We start from the raw sequence: 25,362 nt of genomic DNA on the forward strand, positions 1-25,362 counted from the left end.
TAACAGAGAAAAAAGTTTCTGATGCCAGTTAACCTAATTAGTTGTGAAATGTTCCTTCTTTTGTTGTCTATTACACAACTTTTCTAGCGTTTTGTTGCCCCCGTCCCAACTTTTTTGAGATGTGTTGCTGGCATAAAATTCATAATGTGCTTATATTTCAAACTGACCCTATCTTGCTATGGTGTAGGAGGGTCCCACCAATCAATGTCCGCGTGACCTATGCCCTAGGAATAGTCACCCTTTTCCCCAATTTGAAGGATAAGGCTTCACCAACTGGTTATGTGAGTATTATGCAACAGGAACCTCTCATTTAGTCTTGGTCATGTATAGAGAAAAGCCTTATTTTGGGTCCTGATACAGACATCAGCTTTGATGGATTTTAATATTGACATTGTGTCTTGCCTGTGTTCTTGTCTGACAGGAACATTACTACGATCCTCACAGTGGCCAAGGTTACCTGGCCTACAGATTGAAAACGGTTCAGCGCAATACCACAAGTGACTTAAAGAGGAGCCCCAAGTCTGCGGATCAACATGGCCCTAAGACCCTGCGTGAGACATCAACATCTGAGCAGCTGTCAGGTGATGAATGCAGAGAAGCGATGCCCGTGATGAAGCATTCAGCAGACCAACCAGTTGTTAAGGAGAAAATGAAGGCAACCTTCAAGCACCGTCAGAGTATGCTACACGATCCAGACCAGTCTTCAGTTATCCTAGATCACTTCCCCCGATTCTTGGATACACCAGGCTTGGTAAGAATTATAGAGACTTGCTTGATGTACCAGTTATTAAATGTGTTGTGTACCATGTTTTAATATGGTTTCTGTCTGTGTTAGATTAACCAAGACTTCACAATGCTATTTGGAGAAGATGTCTCGGGCAAGTTTATTGCAAAATGGCCAACGTTCTACAAACCTAGGATTATCGCTGTCTGCAAAGGCCTTCGCCCTGGTACTCATGTGGATGACCTTCTGTCCGCTCAAGAGGAATCGAATGATTATGGTAAGTGTCCACGGATTGTGTTTGCCAGTGTTCTTCATATGCGCTTATTAACTATGACTGTGTACTGATGGGGTGTGGGTGTTGCCATACTAATCCACTAGGATGGGACAGTGACTTGGCAGCTATCCTCCTGATCGTTCATCTCTTGCCTCCAACCGCAAAAGGAAAAAGACATGGGAAAATCAGTGCCACTGAAGCTGCTGACCATGTGGTCAAGTTCATGAAGGTATGTTCAGGACTGAATGTTACTTCACCTCTTTTAACACTTAATTTACCTATGATTTGTCACTTTCTTGGTCAGCTGTTTGAATTTCCCTCTCGCAGCAGTTAAAGGGACACACCAACATTTAGGGAAATTATTTATTATTTATCGTCTCCTTCTTGTCTCTGTGCGTGCAGTAACTCAATCTGACATACCCACTACTAGCCTAGTTTTGCATAGCTTATTGAGGTGGGCAGAAGCAACAAGCAGAGATAGAACATCAGACTGAGTAACTGCACACACAGTAATGAGAAGTGTATGTATCATCTTATCCAACTTTGGGGGATACTATTTAAAATATTGGCAAGTTCCTTTAAAAGACAAGATATTGTTTACATAAAATAATGCTCTTAAAATGATTTGGAGATATTTTATTCACTGCTGTGGTGGCACTGTAATCAAGGAGGCCAAGATGTTGAGAGATAATTAATTATTATTTATGTACGTTGCCCTTTGTTGAATAGACATTCAGTAGATCCCAAAAAAGCTCTGCTTTTAACGTGCCATGTCATTTAGAGGTGTTTAGACGCCTAACCAGCTATAAGAAGAGGCTTATATAAGAGGCTTATATAAGAAGCCTCTTTGGTGTGTAAACAAATTACTGTTCCTAATTTCCCCTCCAACACTCTTAGGTGGGGACGAGCATGGTGACATTCCTGGACAGATTTGGATCAGCACAGCCCTTCCTCCTCTGTGTTGGAGAAAAGAAGAGTAGTATCCAAAAGTTTTACGTCATCCTCGATCAGAAGGCCATTCCCTGCGTGGCGCAGACAGCTGTGGCTGCCTTCGATGAACTGTTTAAGGCCCACTTCGTCTTTGCTGTATCCTACGATGAGGCCTTGTGCAACTTCTACACCTTCATTCAGACTACCGTATATGGGATTGACGTCGGCACTACAAAAGAGAGTCCACGGGTCAAGGAAATCCGGGCAAAAGTTGATCATATTGAGGTTTGAAAATGTTCACCTGTTACATTTCAACCCGGTCTCACGAAAATACGTGACACTGTCACGTTATTTAATCTATTGAAACGTGATCAGGGACACGTATTTTCAAAATGTTCGTGTCAAAAAGCACAAATTTCAAACCCATGTATTTCAATTGGGAGTATTTGTCGTGTCATAAGCACGACTTCCAAACTAAGGTTCTGTCCGGGAGCGTTATCCCTAATGTCCCTTAAGGAGCTCCGTAGGCCTACATGGAGACTGTGTAGCTTCAAATTCTATTGTTCCTTTGGACAATGTTCACAGTAATGTTTGTGTTCCTGATCCACTGCCAAGTGAAGTTTCTCTCGTAAGCTACTCAGCTCCTCTTGAAAAAAGACAGTTACTGGATATGTGTTGCTCTATTGTGGCTCAAGTACAAGCATCTGCAGTCTTTAGTTGGTTCAATGGAGGAATTTGTAAATGACGTCCATGTCCAAGCACAGGACACTGTTCTTGAAAATGAATGAAATGTCTTTCATCTGAGGTAACTGAACAAACTCTAAATAAAGTTAAAGACTGTTTTGAGCAGCTTGAAAATCCATTTTCATCCCTCAATACTGAAACTAAGAGGCAAAGACATTTTGAGAAAAAATGGAAAATTGTGGAACCAGTAGAGCATGTTCTTGGTGTGCGTTATGATCTACGCAAGGATAGAACTACTGGTGTATACAGTCAAATTCCTGTTAATGACAAATTTGTTTATGTGCCTATTTTGGGAACTCTTGAGTCGATGTTTACTAATCGGGAACTCAGCAACTGTTTCCAGCAAGTGAAGCTTCATGAAGATGGCATTTTCAAAGACATTAATGATGGTTCATATTTCAGAAATCATCCATTATTTTCACAGCAAGAACATGCTCTTCAAATTCAGCTTTATTATGATGATTTTGAAACGGCCAATCCGCTAGGCTCTAAAAAGGGAATTCACAAACTTGGCTGTGTTTACTTTATTTTAAGGAATTTGCCAATGAAGCTGAATTCAGTTTTGATGAACATTCATCTTGTGGCGCTTTTTCATTAAAGGACTTAAAGAAATATGGTTTTGATCCAATCCTACAGCCTCTTGTTCATGACTTAAAAGTTTTGGAGACGCAGGGAATCCAGGTACCCTTTTCAGATACACCCTTAAAGGGGTCTGTTATTCAGGTTACTGGGGATAATTTAGCTATACATGGACTTTTTGGTATGGTTGAATCGTTCAGTGCAACTTACTGTTGTCGATTTTGTTTAACTGACAAGACACGTTTGCAGTCAGTCTTTAGTGAGGATGACCCAGACTTAATTCTTCGCACAAAGGAGCTCTACTCAGAACACTGCAATGCCATGGCACAAAATCCCACTTTAGTTCACTCATTTGGTGTTAAGAGAACCTGTCCCCTAAATGCACTGCAATTTTTTCATTCCTCAGAAAATTATGCAGTGGATATTATGCACGACCTACTAGAAGGTGTTGTACAGTACGAGTTAAAGCTTCTTTTTCAGTATTTGGTGAAGGACTACATTTCTTTAAATGCCCTCTCTCAAAGGATTCAGAGCTTTAACTATGGATACAGTGAGAGAAAGAACAGACCCAGTGGAGTCAAAGTTAATGATGATAGCAATGACCTCGGGCTCAATGCCATCCAGTCTTGGTGCCTCCTGCGAAATACTCCCTTGATTTTCGGAGACCTAGTTGACCAGAACAACAGTTATTGGAATGTGATTATGCTTTTGATTCAGATTGTCAACATTGTATTCTCACCAGTTATAACAGATGGTATGACTTATTATTTGAAGCACCTAATTTCTGACCATCACAAACTTTTCAAGTTAGTGTTTACAGATAAGAGGCTCATCCCAAAGCATCATCTGATGATACACTACCCCAGATGTATTAGGAAAATAGGTCCACTTATACACATGTGGTGCATGCGATTTGAAGGCAAGCACAACTTCTTCAAAAGGTCGGTGAAGAGTTTTAAAAACTTAACCAAAACATTAGTCAAGAAACATCAGTTTTTATTTCAAAAGATTACAGTTTGGTCCTGTTAAACATGTCTCAACTAGCAATCTGGAGGGCAGTGTGGTCTTGAGGTCTTGTCAAACTTTGAATGTGTCTAGTGTCTCCACTACTTCCTGGGTTAAAGTCCATGGAACAGAGTACCAGATTGGAATGTTTGTTAAAAATGAAATGCCTACTTTTAATAAGATTATCAATATCATTATCAAAGATGATGAAGTGTTTCTTTTGGCAACTAAAGTTATTACCATGCATTTCGATGATCACCTGAATGCATTCAGCATTGAGGAGGTGGATGATGTGTTCAGTGTAATTTGTGTGGCTAATCTGATGTATTATAGACCTTATGACAGTTAGTTTTCACCTGAAAATGATGAAAGAATGTATATTGTGCCCTACTGCAGTTTAGTCTGAAATGTGCATTGAATTGTCAAAAATGGATTTAATACAAAGGTACTTTTTTCTACAATTTCTGCCATTTGTCTTTTATTTCAGGTAGTATAGTATAGTATATATGCTCTTTAGATCCCGTGAGGGAAATTTAGTCTCTGCATTTATCCCAATCCCAAACTAGAGAGAGTGGATGCATATAGACACTTTGCCGGTGTTAAAATTAACACTGTGGGTGTTAATTTGACACTGACAATTTTGCAGTGTAGTAGTTGTGTGTGAAATAGTTCGTTGCTCCGTCTCGTCTGTTCCGCTCGGTGGGGCCCAGCCGAGATGGCCCTGTCTGCTGCAGTGTAGAAAACTGTGGAGCTGTTGCGCGAGCAAGCGCGTGCGCAGCGCCCGCTTCTGTTTCGGCTGTGGGGCCAGAAGTTTAGGGGCCCAAAGCTCTTCTCATTGGCTGATTTGTAGAAAGGGCGGGGTTTATGGCGGGAGCCGATCAGATCTTGCTAGCTAGCTAACGTAGTTACTGTTACAGTTACAGTTACTGTTATAGTAAATAACAACAAATGGACGTTTCATTCATTAAATGATGAATCGTGTTGAGTATCTGTCTCATGTGAGATTTAGCACTTTACCACTTGAACAGAAGTTGGAGATAAAACGTTTGGGACCACATCGCCCGACGGATTTAATCATTATTCAAGAGGGAAAGGACAAGAATAGATCGTTCAACCAGGAGTGGTTCGAGCGGAAAACTTGGCTTACTGGGAGCTCGTCAAAAAAGGCGCTCTACTGCTTTCCATGTCTGCTCTTTGGAGGGGAAACCGTCTGGACAACCACTGGATTTAAAGATTCAAAACATCTGTCAGAAAGGCTGGTAAAACACGAAAGCTGTGCTTCTCATGTGGATAATGCCATCAAGCTAGGTCTTTTGGGGAGAGCAAATGTTGCATCTCAGCTTGACAGTGCATACCGACATGGCATTGAACAGCACAACCGGCAGACCGAAGAAAACAGGTATGTTCTTGAGAGGATTATAATGTGGTATTTCTGGATTGCGTTATAATATTTTCCTGCATGGGCCCCACCAGAGTTTCCAAACCAAAATCGCCACTGCTCGTTGCGTGCCCTGTGTGTGTTTGGTATTTAAGCCCTTGTCTTTCCTTTGTTCCTTGTCGGATCATTGTAGTTCGTGGTGAGTTGTGTCCTGTGTGTTACCTGTGTTCCCGGTTTTCCCTGTGTTACCCGCGTCACCTGTGTTCTCGGTGTTCCTTGCCTTTTGCATTAATAAATTATCCTTTACCCGAACTGTCTGCTATTGGGTCCTACCTGCCTGCCTGCCACCCGCTAACCGTGACATCTTCCCTTCTTTCTTTGCGGGCTGTAGGTCCAGACCAGCTCCTCAGCCTCAAAGTGCCTGCTACGAGAATGCACATCATAGTTCCTTTTCTGCCTCACCCCTGTGCTCAGCACCTGTCCCCTGGTGAAAGGAGTGAGCTGTCTCCAGGCGGTCCTGGAGTCTCCTGGCATACTCTGGGCCGGGAGGAACGGGGGGAAAATCGGGCAGCCGGCCAAACGCCAGGTCAGCTGGGGTGCGAAGCTCCCCGCCCAACATCAGCAGAGCAGGCGTGCAGGACGTCGACTCCTGGACAGTTGACAGCTGACTCCTGTATGCCATAAGCACTAGAGGCAGATGATTGTCCCAGTCCCGCTGATGCTCAGCCGAGACAATGGCCAGCTGCTGCTCCATACAGCGATGAAATCGCTCCACCAAGCCGTCACTCTGTGGGTGCAGGGGGGTAGTACGGGTCTGCATGTCCAGCCTGCTACATAAAGCCGCAAAGACACACGGGATTCAAAATGTCTCCCCTGGTCACTGTGGATGGACTCCGCTGCCCCAAAACGGCTAATCATCCCCCCGATTAAAGCGTCCGCTACGGTCTCTGCCCCCTGGTCAGGCAGAGCGTACGCCTCTGTCCACTTGGTAAAATAGTCCATGGCCGTGAGGACATACTTGTTCCCCCTCTCTGTGCAGGGTAGCGGGCCCACCACATCCACCCCAACCCTCTCCATAGGGAACCCCACAGGGAACTGCTGTAACTGGGCATAGGACCTTTCAGCTGGGCCTTTGTGGGCTGTGCAGCCATCACAGCAGCGACAGAAGTCCTCAACGTCCCGCTTGTGCTGCCCCCAGTAGAAGCCAAGGCGGAGGCGACGAAGGGTTTTTGTCACCCCAAAGTGCCCCGAGCCCACAGTACGATGGATCGCTTGAAGCACTTCCCCACGCAGAGAGTGAGGCACCACCACCTGCCACCTCACCTCTCCGGTGGTGGGTTCCTTCCAGGCCCGCTGAAGCACGCCATCCCACAGCCGCAGGGTCTTGAACTTAGCCCACAGTCCCTTGGTGACCAGGGAGAGAATGGCCACTTCTTCCCATGGGGGCCGCCGCTGTAGGTCCAACCACTGGAGCACTGGTCGAAAGTCTGCGCCCTCCTCCTGCTGTCGTCTCCACCCTGAAGTTTCGACCTCCCGGAGCTCACAGCAGACTGGGGACGCCACCTCTACTGCAGAACATCCTCCTCCTGGCTGCACAGCTCCTTCTCACGGCTCTCCCTCCTGTCACAGTAGCGGCAGCCATCCTGACTGCAGGGGCGTCGGGAGAGAGCGTCTGCATTACCATGGCGTGCCCCTGCCCTGTGCACCACACTGAAGCTGTAGGAATGCAGCTCCTCGATCCACCGTGTGACCTGCCCTTCTGGCTCCTAGAAAGACATGAGCCACTGGAGTGCAGAGTGGTCAGTCCGTACAGTGAAGTGCAGGCCACAGAGGTAATATTTGAAGTGGCGTACAGCTCTAACGATGGCCAGCAGCTCGCGATGAGTGACGCTGTAGCGGCGTTCAACTTTGTTAAATGTCCTGCTGTAATACGCCACCACCCGATCCCCTTCCGGCCCTTCCTGTGCCAGCACGGCGCCATTGCCAACTTTTCTAGCGTCCGTGTCCAGGATGAAGGGCAGGGTCAGGAGGGGAGAGCACCGGGGCTTTGGTGAGAGCTCCCTTGAGTGTCTCGAAGGCAGACTGGCAATCCTCTACCCACACAAACTTGTCAATCGCCCCCCCCGATTGACAAGTAGAACATTCCAATGCATGCACATAGAACAGTGGCATAACGGACAACGAAATACAATGCAACACATAATATACAAACTCTTTAAATGTCCCAGGGTCGCTACATTACTAACAATTACCCTCCATTCATTCATTCATTCATTCATTCGTTGATACATTTGTCAATATCCGTGCGCGATTATCCCCCCTCTGAAAAAACGTCGGCAGAGGGCAGCAGAGCCAAGTCTAAATTAAGACACGGGTTCAACGTTCAACGACATAAGTGCGCGTTCCCCCTCCGGCCGTCTAGTCGACCTTTGACCTCTGACCTCTAGGGCCAAACAGACACATGTCGTCATCCGTGAAGAGAATGTCTCCTTTTTGACGCAGATACTTTTTATGTCGTATAATTGTTTTGGGCTTAAGTGATGGAATTAACTAGATTGAATGACATTTTCTTTGCATAACAATTAAATTATATTCAATTAAATTCATTTCCATTCAATACATTTAAATTCTAGTCAATTAAATGAATTTCATTGATAATAATTTCATTTCATTCAATTCAATTCAAGTTTTCCATATAACAAACCTTTACAGGGAAGTTGAGAACAGTCATGTCATGGAGTTGACTTGGGAGGGGGGGCAAAGTGTTTTCCAGAAACCCACACGACCCCCCCCCTGGGGATTCGAGTCAGCCCAAGCTGTGCAGAAGGGCTAATGAGTTTAATTGCTCTTCGCTAGCTTGTTAACTCGTCAGCACCAATGGGAATGCAGTGTGATGCTAATGCATCAAGATGATTGACACCTGCATGAAACTAACAAGAAGCTTGCATGCGTTTGGTTTAGTTTATGTTCATAGTGACTAGAGTCCTAAGTCAAAACCGTATCTCTCACATGATAATGCGCTGTTTGTAAGAAGGAGGGTCTCTCAGACTGAGCCTCAGTGCAATAAAGGTGTTTCACATTTCCATCATGAAGGTAGCCTCTATAGTTCGACCCTACCCTACACTACAATACATTGCAGCGAGCAAAAAACCCTTTAAAGCCTGACAGGATTTACATAACAGGTTGTTGACGTTGTGGTATCAATTTGATTCAACAACAGGTGTTTATCTGCACTGTGTCTAAAGGCATAAAATATGAAAACAAGTCGAATTCTGAATCATTTCCATGCATTTCTACTGAAAGGGGTACCCACACCCCTCTTACGCTGTATGTTGTATGTCCTTGCACTTAATAAAAGCTATCTTTGTTGTATACGGGGAATGGGTTAACCTAATGATTGTAAGTGCTTGGCACTTGGTTCTATGAACATCCTTACTGTACCGACAGATATATTTTGTTGTTTCTCTTTCTTCTGACAAATGTAAGTCACTGGATGAAAGTCTGCTAAACGCCCTAAATATAAATATAAATGTTAAGTTGCATGCCCCAGACATTTCGGATCTGTGACAAATTAACAAGGTAAATCCAGGCGGCCAATTATCGAGCCCCGGGAGAGGGGGCAATTTGCGTCGGAAGCGGAAAAACCAACGACATAAGCAAGGCAATGACTGAGGAACAACAAGTCCCCTTGGATGACAGTGTGGTTCCAGGTGGTTTGTGATGATGCTGGGGATTTTCTCTCTCTCTCTCTCTCTCTCTCTCTCTCTCTCTCTCTCTCTCTCTCTCTCTCTCTCTCTCTCTCCTCTCTCTCTCTCTCTCTCTCTCTCTCTCTCTCTCTCTCTCTCTCTCTCTCTCTCTCTCTCTCTCTCTCTCTCTCTCTCTCTCTCACACACCGACAGCAGAGTCGACCCCTCAGGGCGACAGCCAGCTCGTCAGTGTGAGGCGTCTCGCTCAGGGACACCTTGGAGGAGCCGGGGATCGAACCAGCAACCTTCAGGTTATAAGTCAAACCTCTTCTACACAGTGCATCATTGCTGCACCTGTCAGAAGATTACAGACAATCTTATTTGTGGACATTAATCTCCCAGGCTTTAGGTGTTCCTTCACCACCAAACACTACAGTGTGTACACATTAAATACATAAACACACACTTCTCTATGCCGCGTTTGCATAGAGGGATTATCAGTCTATGTCACTCTACGTCACTCCCTGCTCTGCGAGCATGTCGTCAGCAGAAAGAGACGAGAGCGACAAGAGCTGCAATCAGGTCTTGTTGTGCGGTTGGTTGCCCAAACCCTTTTAATAAGACTGATTATCCCATTTATTCTACTTCTTGCTTGCCAACATAACAAACCAATTCAAATACTTAAATAATTATGCTTTTTCTTATTCGTATTGCATTCTTATTAAATATATACTCTGTTTGAGTTAATCTCCCTCAAAAATGTGTCCCCTTTAATTACGATCTATCAAACATGTTTTTGACACCTCAAAGGGCATTATCCCGTTATAGCATGGTCACTTGCCAAGGTTAAGAAATTAAGATCATTCATTTATATTTTCATGCGTTTTACAATCCAAATATAACATTTTTCACATAAATAGGATGGACCGTAGCTACGACTCGGCAACTAGAGGTATTCTAGTCCGCCGAGCTATGAGCCAGAGAGCTAACGTTATGGATTGTACATATTTTAATTCGGAATTCATCCCAGCCTTTATACCACAGATACTCTAGGGTCTATGGCATATAACCGCAATGTCTGATTACAGTTTAATTCATCTTTCACAATTTACCTGCTCTCGTTGTGAAGACTAGTCACCGCGCTATTCGTTTCAATGAGAATCGCAACGGTCAATACTTTCAACATAAAGTGTACATATTTATAATTCGAAATGCGTCCCAACCTTTATACCCCAGATACTTTAGGGTCTAGCATATAACCGCGTTTTCTGATTACAGTTTAATGTAACAGTAAGCTGACAAAATCGCTAATTAACACCGCAACTGCAAATTAACCACACGTAGAAAACCATGGCAACCGGTCAAACAAATTTAATTTTTGCCATCTTCCTGCGCGGGCATCTGCCGTGTTGAAAAACAAATAATCCCCCTATTGCTTGTCAGTCTCCAATAAAATGTATAATAATTATTGAATAAATATATTATTCAGATATTCTATTCAGAATATTATTTATCATACATGTGATACACTTTTCTATGCTTTGCTTGCATTGCTTGTTTGAAAGACACGCCACCCATCAAATAAGCCTATCTACATCCGATCAAATGATACATAATAGAATAAATCAAATAGATTTTATACTTTTATTTTATATAGATACTTTTATATCTTTCATGTATTCGGATGAGAAAATAGTTCTGTTTTTCCGTTCGAAAAAATAATTAGTTCCCCTGTCAGGCCACAGAAGCTATTCATAGAAACCTTTTTAGCTGTTAGCTTGGCACAGCTAGCCTGCATTTTGCTTTCAGCTAGCCATCTGCGCTAGCTAACTTTAGCTCTCGCTCAACAGTGTGTTTAAACTCAGGGGCCCGTGAACGCAGGAGCATTAGTGGAGCTCAGGGGAAGAACACTCTGCCCGTAGCTGAGATTATCTTAGTTTAACTGCTTTTTTTTTGGCTGCCTGCTGAAAGGATTTCCCTTGTGTTTTGCTGTCTCGTTTTAGCTAGCAAGTGGCTAAGAGGATTAAGCTCTTTTCCTTCAAACTTGGCCCTGGAAAATTCATCCATGTTTGAAGACAACCGCAAAAATGTCATTAAAATACATACATGTTTTCTTGTCAACTTTTGTAGAAAAAAAAAGATAAATAGAAAAAAAAAGCATAATAAATACTTTAAAAAATTATGTAGGCTATGAATTATATATTTTTGATGTATATTATATTATTTTACTAATCAATTATACAATTAAAGTAGCATACTGATCGATGAATTGATCAAGTTGATCAATCAATTACTATTCTACAAGTTGATCACTCAATTACTATTCTACAGGCAGTCTCTCCCGTCCTTCCCGTGACGGCGCAAACATCGCGAGAAGAGAGAGCAGAGGGCGCATTAGACGCACGCAGATTGGGGAGCTGTCCGCTCTGGTTCAAACAGCGGGTCGCGAACGTTTCAGGCCGCGTGATGGGACGTCGTCTTAGCCTGGAAAACGTGATTCTTCCCCCGTTTTACTTTCCTGGGATTTTGTTGAGAATGAATTGAAGCAAAAAGATTAAAGATGGAATTAAATCAGAGTTGAAGGTGAGTGTTTTACCTCTCTCTCTCTCTCTCTCTCTCTCTCTCTCTCTCTCTCTCTCTATCAAATCTATCTATCTATCTATCTATCTATCTATCTATCTATCTATCTATCTATCTATCTATCTATCTATCTATCTTTCTATCTATCTATCATTATATCTCTATCTATATTATCTATCTATCATCTATCTATATATCTATCGTTCTATCTTTGACCATTGTCTTAGTTTATCTTATTATTATTATTATTTAATATTGTGATCTATACTGCTACTCATCTTTACTTATTTTTCTCATGTTTTTATTTTTACTTATCTTTATTTGCTTTATCTTCTATTGTTGCTGCTATATGTGGCTGGGGAGGATTCAAGCCTAATCATTTTACTCTTTTGTACTTAAGTACAATAAGATGTAATAAAATTAATTGTGTGTTTTCTGTTACAGTGTTTCTTAAGTCTTAGTTTGTGTGAAGACACATTAATATTCTCAATTACCATACTGAGGGAAGGTACAGTTAGCGAGTCTTTGTTTTTTCAGAGTGTGTTGTTGATCTCTTCACTGTGAGATCAACCAGTTCTGCTGCCGGTTTGAAACTCTAATTTTAGCCCAGTAATCTAAGAAAATGGGATTATCTTCTCAAAGAGTAGGTAGGTTAAGAGGACTCACTACTGTGTATCTCTACCTACCTTTCTATCTGTCTGTCTGTCTGTCTGTCTATCTCTATCTATCTATCTATCTATCTATCTATCTATCTATCTATCTATCTATCTATCTATCTATCTATCCATATATCCATCCATCTTAATATATCTTTGTATCTTTCATCTATTATATATCTATTATAGAGAGAGAGAGAGGGAGAGAGAGAGAGGGAGGGAGGGAGGGAGGGAGGGAGGGAGGGAGGGAGGGAGGGAGGGAGGGAGGGAAGGAGGGAGGGAGGGAGGGAGGAGAGAGGGAGGGAGAGAGGAGGGAGGGAGGGAGGAGAGAGGGAGGAAGGGAGGGGGGAGGTGGGGAGGGAGGGGGAGGAAAGAGGGAGGGAGGGAGCAGAGAGAGAGAGAGGGGACCATTATTGTGTTGTTTTGTTTCAAAGTCTCTCTCTCTCTCTCTCTCTCTCTCTCTCTCTCTCTCTCTCTCTCTCTCTCTCTCTCTCTCTCTCTCTCTCTCTCTCTCTCTCTCTCTCTCTCTCTCTCTCTATCAAATCTATCCATCTATCTATCTATCTATCTATCTATCTATCTATCTATCTATCTATCTTTCTATCTATCTATCATTATATCTCTATCTATATTATCTATCTATCATCTATCTATATATCTATCGTTCTATCTTTGACCATTGTCTTAGTTTATCTTATTATTATTATTATTTAATATTGTGATCTATACTGCTACTCATCTTTACTTATTTTTCTCATGTTTTTATTTTTACTTATCTTTATTTGCTTTATCTTCTATTGTTGCTGCTATATGTGGCTGGGGAGGATTCAAGCCTAATCATTTTACTCTTTTGTACTTAAGTACAATAAGATGTAATAAAATTAATTGTGTGTTTTCTGTTACAGTGTTTCTTAAGTCTTAGTTTGTGTGAAGACACATTAATATTCTCAATTACCATACTGAGGGAAGGTACAGTTAGCGAGTCTTTGTTTTTTCAGAGTGTGTTGTTGATCTCTTCACTGTGAGATCAACCAGTTCTGCTGCCGGTTTGAAACTCTAATTTTAGCCCAGTAATCTAAGAAAATGGGATTATCTTCTCAAAGAGTAGGTAGGTTAAGAGGACTCACTACTGTGTATCTCTACCTACCTTTCTATCTGTCTGTCTGTCTGTCTGTCTGTCTATCTCTATCTATCTATCTATCTATCTATCTATCTATCTATCTATCTATCTATCTATCTATCTATCTATCTATCTATCTATCTATCTATCTATCCATATATCCATCCATCTTAATATATCTTTGTATCTTTCATCTATTATATATCTATTATAGAGAGAGAGAGAGGGAGAGAGAGAGAGGGAGGGAGGGAGGGAGGGAGGGAGGGAGGGAGGGAGGGAGGGAAGGAGGGAGGGAGGGAGGGAGGAGAGAGGGAGGGAGAGAGGAGGGAGGGAGGGAGGAGAGAGGGAGGAAGGGAGGGGGGAGGTGGGGAGGGAGGGGGAGGAAAGAGGGAGGGAGGGAGCAGAGAGAGAGAGAGGGGACCATTATTGTGTTGTTTTGTTTCAAAGTCTCTCTCTCTCTCTCTCTCTCTCTCTCTCTCTCATCCTAACTACAGCTAAAGAGGTGATATCATGCCACCAGATGTTAGAGTGATCGGCCGTAACGAGCTGTTTGAAACTCTTGTGATTTAGTGACATGACAAGTGGCCTGTCCACCTAGTTGTGTCTCGTTTGCTACAGTCCACCCGGTAGGAGGGGATTCCGTTGTGACAGGGGGGGTGGGGGGGGTGGTACTTAAGTCACTTCCAGTTGACCCAGGTCCTAACCCTTGCCCTCTGACCCCTGACCCCCTGACCTTTCACCTGTGCGCAGCAGAAAGGAGGAGGAGGAGCCAGGCGGAGGGAGGAGCTGTCGTCATGGCGACGGTCTGCACGGAGCGGTCCTCGTACCCAGGTCCGGAAGGGGGGGACCACAGCAGCAGGTGGGTTCCACTCAGCCTCCAGCCAATGGCTGACAGTCAGCTGCAAATATGACTTGACCCCAAACAAATTCTAACAAAAGGTTTCTCGGTGGATTACAGTAGTATCAGATGTACTTATAAACATACTAAAAGTTTACCAAAGTTTGATACCAAGAAAGGCCCCATTTTCAAAATAGCCGCCGTCAGGCCCCATAAATTACAATTAGTCCTCTGTATTCCTCCTAGACCAGGAATACAGGTGCCTGATACATGTTTTGGCCATGTAATATTCTAATTTGAATATTTGCATGATAGATAAGTTATTAAACGTACAATTATATATTAAAACAATTGGTTACAAGCATATTCATGTGAAAAATAAGAACAATTTCCCTGAAGTAATTGCATATTTCTCCTTTCTCATGCATATTTCTCTCGTTTCGCCTTGTGGTGGTGGTTTCTGTGATTCATAACCATTCTTTTGATTCCAATAAAGAATATATTCATTAGAACTGTGTGGTGTGGTACTGTAAAATTATTAAAAACAGGGCTGCCACGTGAAGGCTCAGTACCGCTTACCCCTTTCATTTCTTTGTGTTTTATTGTTTTTATATATATATTTTTATGCATTTTGTTTTTTATGCCTTTTGTTTTTTTCGATTTTTTTTAATACTTTTCTTATTTATGCATATCTTTTTATATTTTCTTCAGTTGTTACCTCTTATTATGTTTTTTTTTTTATATTCTTTTGCACTGTGACCTTCACTAGATGGACCATTAGTTGTCACTCTCTTCCTCCCATAGAGGTTGATTATAGTGATTCTCACAATTCCCAACTTGACATGGTCCACAGGCAGGCATACATGGTAGTCCATGTGCCCTGCAACTGCAACTGCACCGTTGTGTTCGGCAGGCAGTTGTGCAATTACAGTGGATCATCTTCAGGAGGAGTTCTGGGGCAGCAGACTTATTGGTCATAACTGGCAGGAACTGGTTCTCCACCGCAATCTTCTCCGCAAACGACTGTGTTCATGTCACCTTCCTTTCCAATCCCCACCATGATCTGGAAGTACATTCTTTGGCAGTGATATTTGGTTGAGGACTCAGTTGGAGGCAGACTTTCTGGGGTAACAAATGACTTGGCGGTAACGATGTTCCTGCTAAAAAGGTTGTAGTGCAAAGTGGCAAGTGAATCGGTACTCTTTCCACCAAACAAAACTGCCATTGCCTTGGTCCCATGGTCCTCTATCACATTCCTTGCGTGATGTGGGAGCAGAAACACATTTGCACAGGACTGGATGGTTGATTCCCCATTCAAAAGTTTTTGGAATGCTGTCTGTTTGCCAACACTAAAAATGCGTGAAGTTGTATCACATCCTGTGAAGGCGTGAACCCTAACCCTAACGGCAATTGGGAAAACAAGTCACTACCCAGGACTTGTTTCAGCTCACTGATGTTTTACACTTTAGTGGCTTTGGACTTGTCTGAACGAAAATAGAGGCCTCTATTGTTTGTCCTAGCATAGTAGAGGAGAAGAAGGATTAAATCTATCCTCTCCTATCCTGGTTGTGGGCTGATGTTTTGAGGCCTTGACTTCAGCTTTGACAATGTCCACATCTGCATCACCATTGATAACAGTGCAGCCCTTCTTTTCCAGCTCCATGGTCATAAGATTGATCTTTCCTTTTTTGTTTGAAGATCTGGAAAGGAAATCATCCTTTCTTCCCACAAACTCAGTCTCTGCATTGAATTTAACGATGGGGCAGAGCTAGGCCTGCCCAGTACTGGTTGCTGCGGCGGATCACATGGAAACCCCTGGAAAACTTGTCATGTACATCAGGGTGTCTGGTTTCGAGTTGGCACATTTCTTGGAGGTAGAAATATGCAGATTTCAGGTAGTTGTAGTGCCCTGCGGCAGCAAATATTGGCAGACAGTCCAACATTGCGCGCAAGTGCATCTTCCAAGATCCTGTACGATCTGCTTTGATCAGAGCTCAGGCTGTCTGCAGCATCTTCTGATAGTTTACCCACAGCCGGCTGGTTTTTAACCTTGTGATAAGGCCTGACCTTTTCCTTGATTGGGTTCAGCATATCTGATGCTGCAGCACTCTCCAAAGTTGTTTATTTCGCTACCATATATGAGTACATCTCTCCAGCTTGGTTCACCAATGACTCAAACTGTGAGTCATCCTCCTGCAGCTCTGACACAACAAGGTGATTGAGATATCTGTCCACTAGCAAATGTCCACAAAAAGCTCTTTACACTGACTTTCCAGTCATCATGTGCTGGACGGCATTTGATCCATAGACAACTTCCATAATGTTCCTGAGTCCAGTACCTTCCATCAGTGTGCCTATTGCACCAAGTAGGTTCAAAAAAGTATGAAAACCTCCAAGCATTAAGACTATGCATTTCAGGGGACTACTCTTTGGTGCATCCAGGATGATCTCTGCTGCTTTCCAGTACAGTGTGTTTGATAGCCAGGTCACAAACAAAATACAAGGTGGGCAAAATACACGTTTTGTCTCCAGAGTACAGGTCAATCATTGGAAGGAACACATTTGCATTTTGGCAACAGTTTCGCTTTAAGGTGAAGACAGACCAAGACGACAACTAATCGTCGCCAGAAAATGGAGTCGGACGATTCAGTTAGCTCTGACTTGACAGATTCGTGACATTGGTTAATTTTTGAATGTTTAGATAATGCAGCACTGATAAGGAAGTGAAATATCACAAATATCACATCACATACCAGAAATACTGTGTGTGAGCTTAGATCCCCTCAGATCAGTCTGTAATCTATTTGTTTTTAGCTTGCTAGCATCTAGCTGCCATTACATTGCACGTAATTGACTAGGGTTTAGTTAGCATGGTTGCTAGCGAAGTTATTGCTCCATTTTTTCTACTCATATGACTCATGTCACAAACCTCTCCAGACTCTCCGACTGATATTAGGCCCGATGTGTCCTCGCCCTTTACATGACAGGCTAAATCGATCTCTGGTTCACCCCAAACAAAGATAAAGCCTTACATTAATCACAAAAAAAATCATGTTTTCCATAAGTATGTAAACATGTCAGTGCAATTTATACAATTCCAATGGATCCATAGACCCAGAAAACATGGGGTTAGACACCAAGATTACTTGGCTATGTCAAATAATGAAGGAGTTAGGGTATTTTAAGGGCTTCCTGCCCATCTTGGACGCCATCTTGAAAATTACACCTTTCCAGTGGTCAAACTTTGGTAAACTTTTAGCATGTTATTGAGGACACATAATACTACAAAAAACAGCTGAGAAACCCTTTGTTAGAATTACTTTGGGGTTAGGTGTTTTTTTTCATATCTGCAGCTGTATACTAATTAAGGGCGACATTTACAAAAACAACTAATATTTTTTCGTTCTGGAGGTCCAAAAAATATTTTCAACCCTTTTATGTCATGGTAAGTGGACTGCATTTATACCGCGCTTTACCACCCAGTGGCCACTCAAAGCGCTTTACAATATGGCTCAACATTCACCCATTCATCGAAAATGTTGCTCCTCCTACACCCTCCAGGTCAAGAGAAGATGGAGGTCAACCCGCCTTCCCAAAAACCAGGTCGGCATCCAGGTAAGGATCGCATTTTGGGAGACTGCCCGGCTAATAGCATTAGCTGAGCTCTCGTTAGCCTTCAGCCTATTCATTGTTTCAAAATCCATCACATTGACCCATCATCTCCATTACACTGAGGCTCCTCTCCTCCAGAATCTTCCGGCTGGTGCACTACGCGCTGAGTTGGGGGCCCGGGCCCCGGGACGGCAGTGTGGCCCCCGCCGACTGCACCGCGGGGAGCCACTCGGCGTTTCGGACCGCCTGGAGGGCCGAGAGCGCCGCGTCGCCCAGGAACGCCAACCGGAAAGCCGACCGGAGGGAGTGAGTATTGGGGGGAAGGGAGGGGGGTTCTGAGGGCCCATATGGGCGTGGCTGGACGAGGGCCACTGGTTTATGGGAGAACGGGAAAAGTGTCTTGGATTACCATTGGGAATGTGGGCAGGATGTGGCTCAGTGTTGTGTGGTTGAGTTTGGGAATTGGTGCACAAAACTAAAATGCCAAAGGTCGTCCGTAGAAGGTTCACAGACTCTTCAAATTCATTGTTTCAATTCATCAAATTAATTTCTTTGCTTCAATTAATTGAATTCATTGCTTTAATTTATCAGATAAATCTCTACAATACATCAAATTTTGTAATTCATCAAATTATTTTTGTTAATTCATCAAATTTATCGCATCAATTCATCAAATTCATCGCTTCAATTCGTCAAATTCAAATCCAACCTCAGTGACCTTATTCTCCAAAAAGCTCTTCTAACAGTAGCTGCGTTTCCATCCCCCTGATTTTATCTAATCAGTAAACGGTGATGGAAACACCAAAATTTGCATAAAAATCCTCTAATTCGCTAAAAGGTTTATTCACCGGACTGACAACGTCCTTCCGATTTCCGCATAACGACCGGCCATAGCAACCTTGCCGACATCAACTTGTAGCGTCAATATATATATATTTGTAAGCGTTTGTATACATAGACATCTATGTATACAAACGCCTATGTTTGCATATCCTTTAAATATACCGTGTCCATTAATCCCTGATATATGGACCCCTAAGTAATTCCAGTCAAATAGTCTGTTCAGCCCTCAAAACAAGAGCTGCTACATTGTGGAAAATGCATTAAACTGTAATCATAAAACGCGGTTATATGCTATAGAAGCTGGAGAATCTGTGGCATAAAGGCTGCAGCAAATTTCGAATTATAAATATGTACATATGTCCATGGAACTGATGGCCAATGTGAATAATAGATACGTGTGGGCCGCTGAAGAGGTAAAACTTTTCCTTGCTCTCATTGAAGAAATAAACATTACAGCTATTTTAGATGGAAAACAACACAATTCCACTATATATCAGGACCTAAGAGAGGATGTTATCAAAAGGATACGACAAGCCCTGGAATGTGTGTAGTTTTCCGCTCCGTGATGGAAACGCACCTAATTCAAATTTATTTTTTGCGAACTTTCTAAAGATTTGCTTCGCCTTTTAGATGGAAACGTGACTAGAGAGACAACACGGTTCAAAACATAGGCCTAATTAATTCATAGAAGACTTCCTAACCTGTTCATAAAATCACAAGGAGACTCTTTGAATCCCAATATGGCTGCTCTAGGACTGAGCTGTTTAAACCCATGACCTGAGGTGTCTCTCTTTAAACCCATGAACTAAGGTGTCCCTCCATTGTGTTCCTGTTTGAACCCGTGACATAAGGTGTCTCTCTTTAAACCCATGACCTCTCTCCATTGTGTTCTCTAGGGCCGCTCAGTGGCCCCTGGCAGCGATGAACCTGAACAACTGCAACAACAAGGATGAGTAAGTACGCAAACTACAAAAAATTATCTTTCATTCATATTTGCACGACATTTTTGCACTTCAGTCAACCGTAAAAAAGCGAAAAAGCCACCCTGCAGTTCCTGCGACGGCACTTTGTGTACAAACTGTGGACAATGGCGCACAATGGCGCCCTCCTGTGGTGGCGTTCGGTAGTTTCTCTTCCACGTCCATGACTTCGTGTGCTCTGGCGTTCGCAGGAAAAAAGACGAGAAAAAAGAAGAGAAGAAGGATGAGAAGAAGGATGAGAAGAAGAAGGAGGAGCCTCCGTAAGTGTTCATCTGAATATTTTAAGATTTGTCTAACAGTTTGATTAACCAATATGTTCCTCGGCTCCCATCAATTAAATTAAATTAAATTAAACTTTATTTATACAGACCTTAATCACAGCTCAAGTCTCAAAAGACTTCACAGGCCGTATGTTTATGACCTAGCCTGGTCCTACCAGACTCTTGTACTTCATTTCATTTCTACAGAGAGTCTGGACCTACTCAATTGACAAACGTTAAATGGGTAGTTCGGATTTTGGCCTGATTTCCAAGTTAGCCTTGGAGTTCTTTATCATTGGAGACAGTTTTCAACACATTTCATTCAGTCCTTCTAGTTGCAGAGTTTGCTCGTGCTAGGCTAGTAAACGGCAACGGGCAATACTATCCTGCTAATAAAACTGATAGCATGAGTGAGGTATCTCACATATGGGTACGCCTCCTCGTGTATCCCTCAGAAGCACTTCACTACGCCAGCCATGATTGGCTGGCTGGCCGGCGAGAAGAGGTTGCTGCCTTGAATGACGCCGTACGCACGTCAGATAATTATATAGGGGGCTGACCTGGGTGCGTCAGACGTGGCCATGATTGGCTGGCCACGTCTGACGCACCCAGGTCAGCCCCCTATATAATTATCTGACGTGCGTACGCCGTCATTCAAGGCAGCAACCTCTTCTCGCTCACTGCCAGAAGGTCAATCCGGTGAGATACCTTACTCATGCTATCAGAGAACCGGGGTTACGGTCGTAACCTTAAGTTCTCTTTCAAGCAATCATGAGGTATCTCACATATGGGATATGTTTACTCCCGTGTTGCCGGACAGGCCAACCTCAATGATGCGTGACCCTTCCAATCATGACAGAGCGTCCTGCGCTCCCTATGAGTTCACACACTCAAAACAGCAAGGGCCAAGTGAGGCGCAGTAACGTCAAGTCTGTAAAACCTCATGAACGTAGTGGGTGAAGCCCAAGAAGCGGACTTGCACACCTCCTGCAACGAAACCCCTTTAAACAAGGCCCACGACGTGGCAATGCCCCTTGTTGAATGCGCATGCAAATCAACAGGCGCCTCCAGCCCTTTTGCTGAATAAGCCAAAGCTATAGCCTCAACATCCCAGTGTGATAAACGCTGCTTCTTGATAGGGTTACCCTTGTGAGGACCAGACAATGAGACGAACAATTGATCCGCTTTCCTAAACGATAGAGTCCTTGACACATAAGCTCTCAGAGTGCGCACAGGGCACAATGTATGTAGCCGCCATTGTTCCGCAGACGTGAACGGCGAATGGTAGAAAGCATTAAACTACATGGAAAGGCACGAGTAGGACGTGTCCATGACCATAGGAGTCCCCAGAGCCAAACTGCAAGCATGACGAATGCACCGATAAAGCGTGCAGATCACCAACTCGTTTTGCTGAGACTAACGCCATGAGCAACGCCGTCTGAAGGAAAAGCGCTTTCGCGTTCACTTCTGACAGTGGGTCAAAAGGAGGCCCCGATAAAGCCCCCAACACCAGTGGCAAATTCCATCCAGATGATAGAGGTTTTGACACAGGGCGCAAACGACGCGCTCCCCGCAGGAAACGACAGACCAAGGGATGCTGTCCCACTGTCTTACCGTTAATACCCACGTGACACGCTGATATGGCAGCGAGATACACTTTCAACGTAGAAAAAGCTCTCCCTTTGTCAAGGAGAGACTGTAGAAATATCAACACAGTATCAACAGAACACTGGAAGGGGACTTCATCAGTAGAAGTACACCTATCCTCAAAGACACGCCACCTCAAAGACACGCCACACGCCAAAGACACGCCTCATACAAAGTACGCGTCGAAGGTGCCCTCGCGCTTTGGATCATGGTCATTCTAACATTCTGTGGCAGGCAGATGTTGGGTAAATCTAACGTCACATTCTGTGACGTTAGATTTACCCTTTCACGGGCCAAGCCCAGAGAGCCAGACGTTCTGGGTGAGGATGAAAAATGTCCCCCCGAGCCTGGGATTCCTGCGCAACGGGAGTCGCAGCGGCTGAGAATAAAGCATTTGCGTTATCTCCGCCAACCACTGTTTCTGAGGCCAATTCGGCGCTACCAGAATAGCAATTAGACCATTGTTCCTCACTCTGTCTAATGTGGGGGTTATCAGAACCAACGGGGGAAATACGTAAAGGAGTGTGAGTGGCCACGTGTGCGCCAATGCGTCCACCCTGAGCGGAGCCTGTGGATTGTTCAGAGAGAATAACAGGGGATATTGTGTGTTCTCTCTGGAGGCAAACAAGTCTACTGACGGGCACCCGTGGTGGTTCCGAGTGGTTTCATCACATCCTGGTGAGCTCTCCACTCTCCATAACGAGGGTGACCTTGTGAGAGTAAATCTGCGCCGTGGTTCATCACTCCAGGCACATGCATTGCCCTGAGTGAGAGTAGATTGGTGCTGCTCCAGAGGATCAGTTTGTGTGCCAGCCTGTGTAGTTGAGGGGAGCGCAAAGTTCCCTGCTTGTTGATGTAGGCCACTACCGTTGTATTGTCTGTCCTTACCAGAACATGAGTGTCTGTTACATACGGCAGAAAATGTCCCAGCGCTAGGAATACTGCGATAAGTTCAAGAACATTGATGTGAACAGAGTACAGTTCCGATCTCCATTGGCCGTTCACCGATTGCCCTTCGTTGGTGGTAACCCCACCTCCCTAGAGACGCATCGGTGGCAACCACTTTCCTCGCACATATTGTGCCAAGTTGCATGCCCTGTGTAAGGAAATACGGATGTTTCCACTGGCGAAACACCAGCGCGCAGTCTACTGGGACAAATATGCGGCGGTGTGCATGAATTCGTGGGCCCTCCAGACCGAGTCTCGACACCCAACGTTGAAAACCCTTCATATACAGCCTGCCAAGGGGAACCGCCAGCAGGGCTGATGCCATCAGACCCAATAGTCTGTGGCAATCTCTCAATGTGACATAATTTCCCCTGCGAAACAAAGTGAGACATGCATGCATCGCTTTCACTCAGTCTGTGGTTAGTCGAGCCCAGAGACAGCCTGATGAAAGTTATTGACTGAGAAGGTAAGGTCAGTACACTTTTCTTCAAGTTCAACCTGAACCCCAGCGATGACAAGTGTGCCATCATGTGTTCTGTATGTGCAACTGCATCCTTTGCTGAACTCGTAGCCAGGAGAAAGTCGTCTATAAAGGTTGCCAGACGAATCCCCTTCGTACTGAGTGGACCTAACGCGGCTTGTGTGCATTTCACAAAGACTTGCAGGCTTTATGACAGGTCGAAAGGAAGAACTGAAAACTTGTAAATCACCCCTTGAGAGGCAAATCTGAGATACTTTCTGTGCGGGGGGTAGATTCGGATATGGTAATATATGTCAGCCATGTCCAGGGTGGTGAACCAATCGCCTGGAAGTACGAACCTCAGCAGTGCTGAATTTGTCAACATCCGAAATCTGTATAGTCTGAGATGCGTATTCAACGCTCTCAGATCAAATATAGGTCTCATGCCCCCTCCCTATTTCTTTATTATGAAATATCGTGAGTAGAACCCGCTAATTGCTTGAGCTGGTGGAACCACTTGAATCGCGCATTTCTCCAGTAGAGACTTTATCTCTGCTGAAAGAAAGTGAGCCGCTTCCCCCACTGCCTGCGAGTGCATTATTCTCGAGAAACTTGGAGGGGAACGCATAAACTGGATTCTGTACCCTTTTTCTATGGTCTTCAGAATCCACTCTGATTTGAGTGGATTCTGTGAGCCCACTGCCGGCGTCAGTGCCACAGGCGGCGCAACGCTGCCCCCTTTGTGGCAGGAAGCGTTGCTTCCCCCTGTTTATAGCCTGCTCTGACGAAGAGCTTACAGGACTTATTATTTGTCTTTTTTTTCCAAAGCAGTGCCGTCGGCCTGGATGCACTAGGAGGTACGATTTTATTGCTGTAAACATGTTGGTGCTTTTGACAGTGGAGGGGTTTCGTAACTGTAAACCGTCCTGAGTCGCAACGGCAGACTCTTCGGACATACCCCTTTGCTGTGGTAGAGGAGCGTGCGTCTGGCAGAAACGCTTTCCCTCTCCCGGCAGCAAGCTAGGAGGCCTGCTTAGGCCTCTTGCCCGGGCGTGGGCGAAGTGGCGCTGGCTTGCCTCCCTGCTGATCCACTGGTGCAACTGATTTGTTGGCCCACGCAGCCCCAGCCTCAGTCTTAGGTTGAGCTGGAGGTCTGGGATGCGAGCCGGGACGTCTCGGAATCCTGTAGTTCGGCGGAGGCCGCACTACCACCTGTGCAAAGAATGGCCGGGAAGTCGGAGCGGGGGGAGGCTGCGTCTTCCTGGGCATGCAGGTCTGCAGCACCTCACCCTCCCGTTCCTTTTCCTCACAGCGGCGTTGCATGGTGGTCATAGCGGGGCCGAACAAGCCCTTTGGATCCACTGCGACGTTCAGGAGCTGCACTTTCTCGCAGTGAGAGAGGCTGGATGAATTGAGCCAATGTGCTCTCTTCTGCGCCACCATGGTGCCCATAGCCCTTCCCGAAGCCTGCACGGCGCATCGGTGAAGACGGAGGCATAGGTCGGTCACGACACACATCTCGTCCCAGAGTTTACGGTCCATGTCTCCCGATCCTGACATCTCTTCCTGTAGCTCAGCCTGATACGCCCCTGATACGCCATCAACATGGACGATGTATTGAGAGCTCACACACCAAGAGCCACAGACTTGTATGCTTTGTTGGTCATAGAAGACTGGAAACCGTCCGTCTTCGACGGGAAGCTCGGAGCGGACGATGTGGATAGGGCTTTCTGACCCAGATGGAGATGGCTCGTGCCATCTTCACCTTTGATTTACCTTCGAGCATTTCCTATTATAGGCTACTGTGTAAAATTCTGTTTTGAATTAACGTTTGTATCAAAAAAGAAGAATCGAGTGAATTTTTTACGTTAAATACTTGATTTTGAATTTTTAACATTGAAAAATAAAGCTGAATAGCATTTATTGAAAATTTTAAGAGTTCAATTCATAGGCAAAAAAATCCAGATTCGTTATTTCAATGCATAAATATTCAGTGCTTAGAATTCAATGCCTTTTTATTTTCAAAATCCGATGGCACAGATTTACTTCCATATCGTAGAAGGACTGAATGAAATGTGTTGAAAATGAAAACTGTCTC

General features: G+C 44.2%; 1 protein-coding gene across 1 annotated transcript in view; it reads left to right on the forward strand.

Annotated features, from left to right (window-relative positions):
• LOC130385929 (cGMP-gated cation channel alpha-1-like) overlaps positions 1 to 25,362 on the forward strand; it is a 32,356-nt gene that overhangs the window by 730 nt on the left and 6,264 nt on the right. The window contains exons 3-15 of the mRNA XM_056594714.1: positions 188 to 281; positions 422 to 751; positions 836 to 1,001; positions 1,103 to 1,227; positions 1,896 to 2,135; positions 6,146 to 6,220; positions 6,674 to 6,734; positions 6,833 to 7,042; positions 7,264 to 7,656; positions 14,427 to 14,535; positions 18,265 to 18,432; positions 19,866 to 19,922; positions 20,141 to 20,209. Coding sequence (XP_056450689.1) covers positions 188 to 281; positions 422 to 751; positions 836 to 1,001; positions 1,103 to 1,227; positions 1,896 to 2,135; positions 6,146 to 6,220; positions 6,674 to 6,734; positions 6,833 to 7,042; positions 7,264 to 7,656; positions 14,427 to 14,535; positions 18,265 to 18,432; positions 19,866 to 19,922; positions 20,141 to 20,209 — 2,097 coding nt within the window. The remainder of the gene's footprint in view (positions 1 to 187; positions 282 to 421; positions 752 to 835; positions 1,002 to 1,102; positions 1,228 to 1,895; positions 2,136 to 6,145; positions 6,221 to 6,673; positions 6,735 to 6,832; positions 7,043 to 7,263; positions 7,657 to 14,426; positions 14,536 to 18,264; positions 18,433 to 19,865; positions 19,923 to 20,140; positions 20,210 to 25,362) is intronic.

This window comes from Gadus chalcogrammus, chromosome 7 (assembly GCF_026213295.1).
Source record: "Gadus chalcogrammus isolate NIFS_2021 chromosome 7, NIFS_Gcha_1.0, whole genome shotgun sequence".
Lineage (NCBI taxonomy): Eukaryota > Metazoa > Chordata > Actinopteri > Gadiformes > Gadidae > Gadus > Gadus chalcogrammus.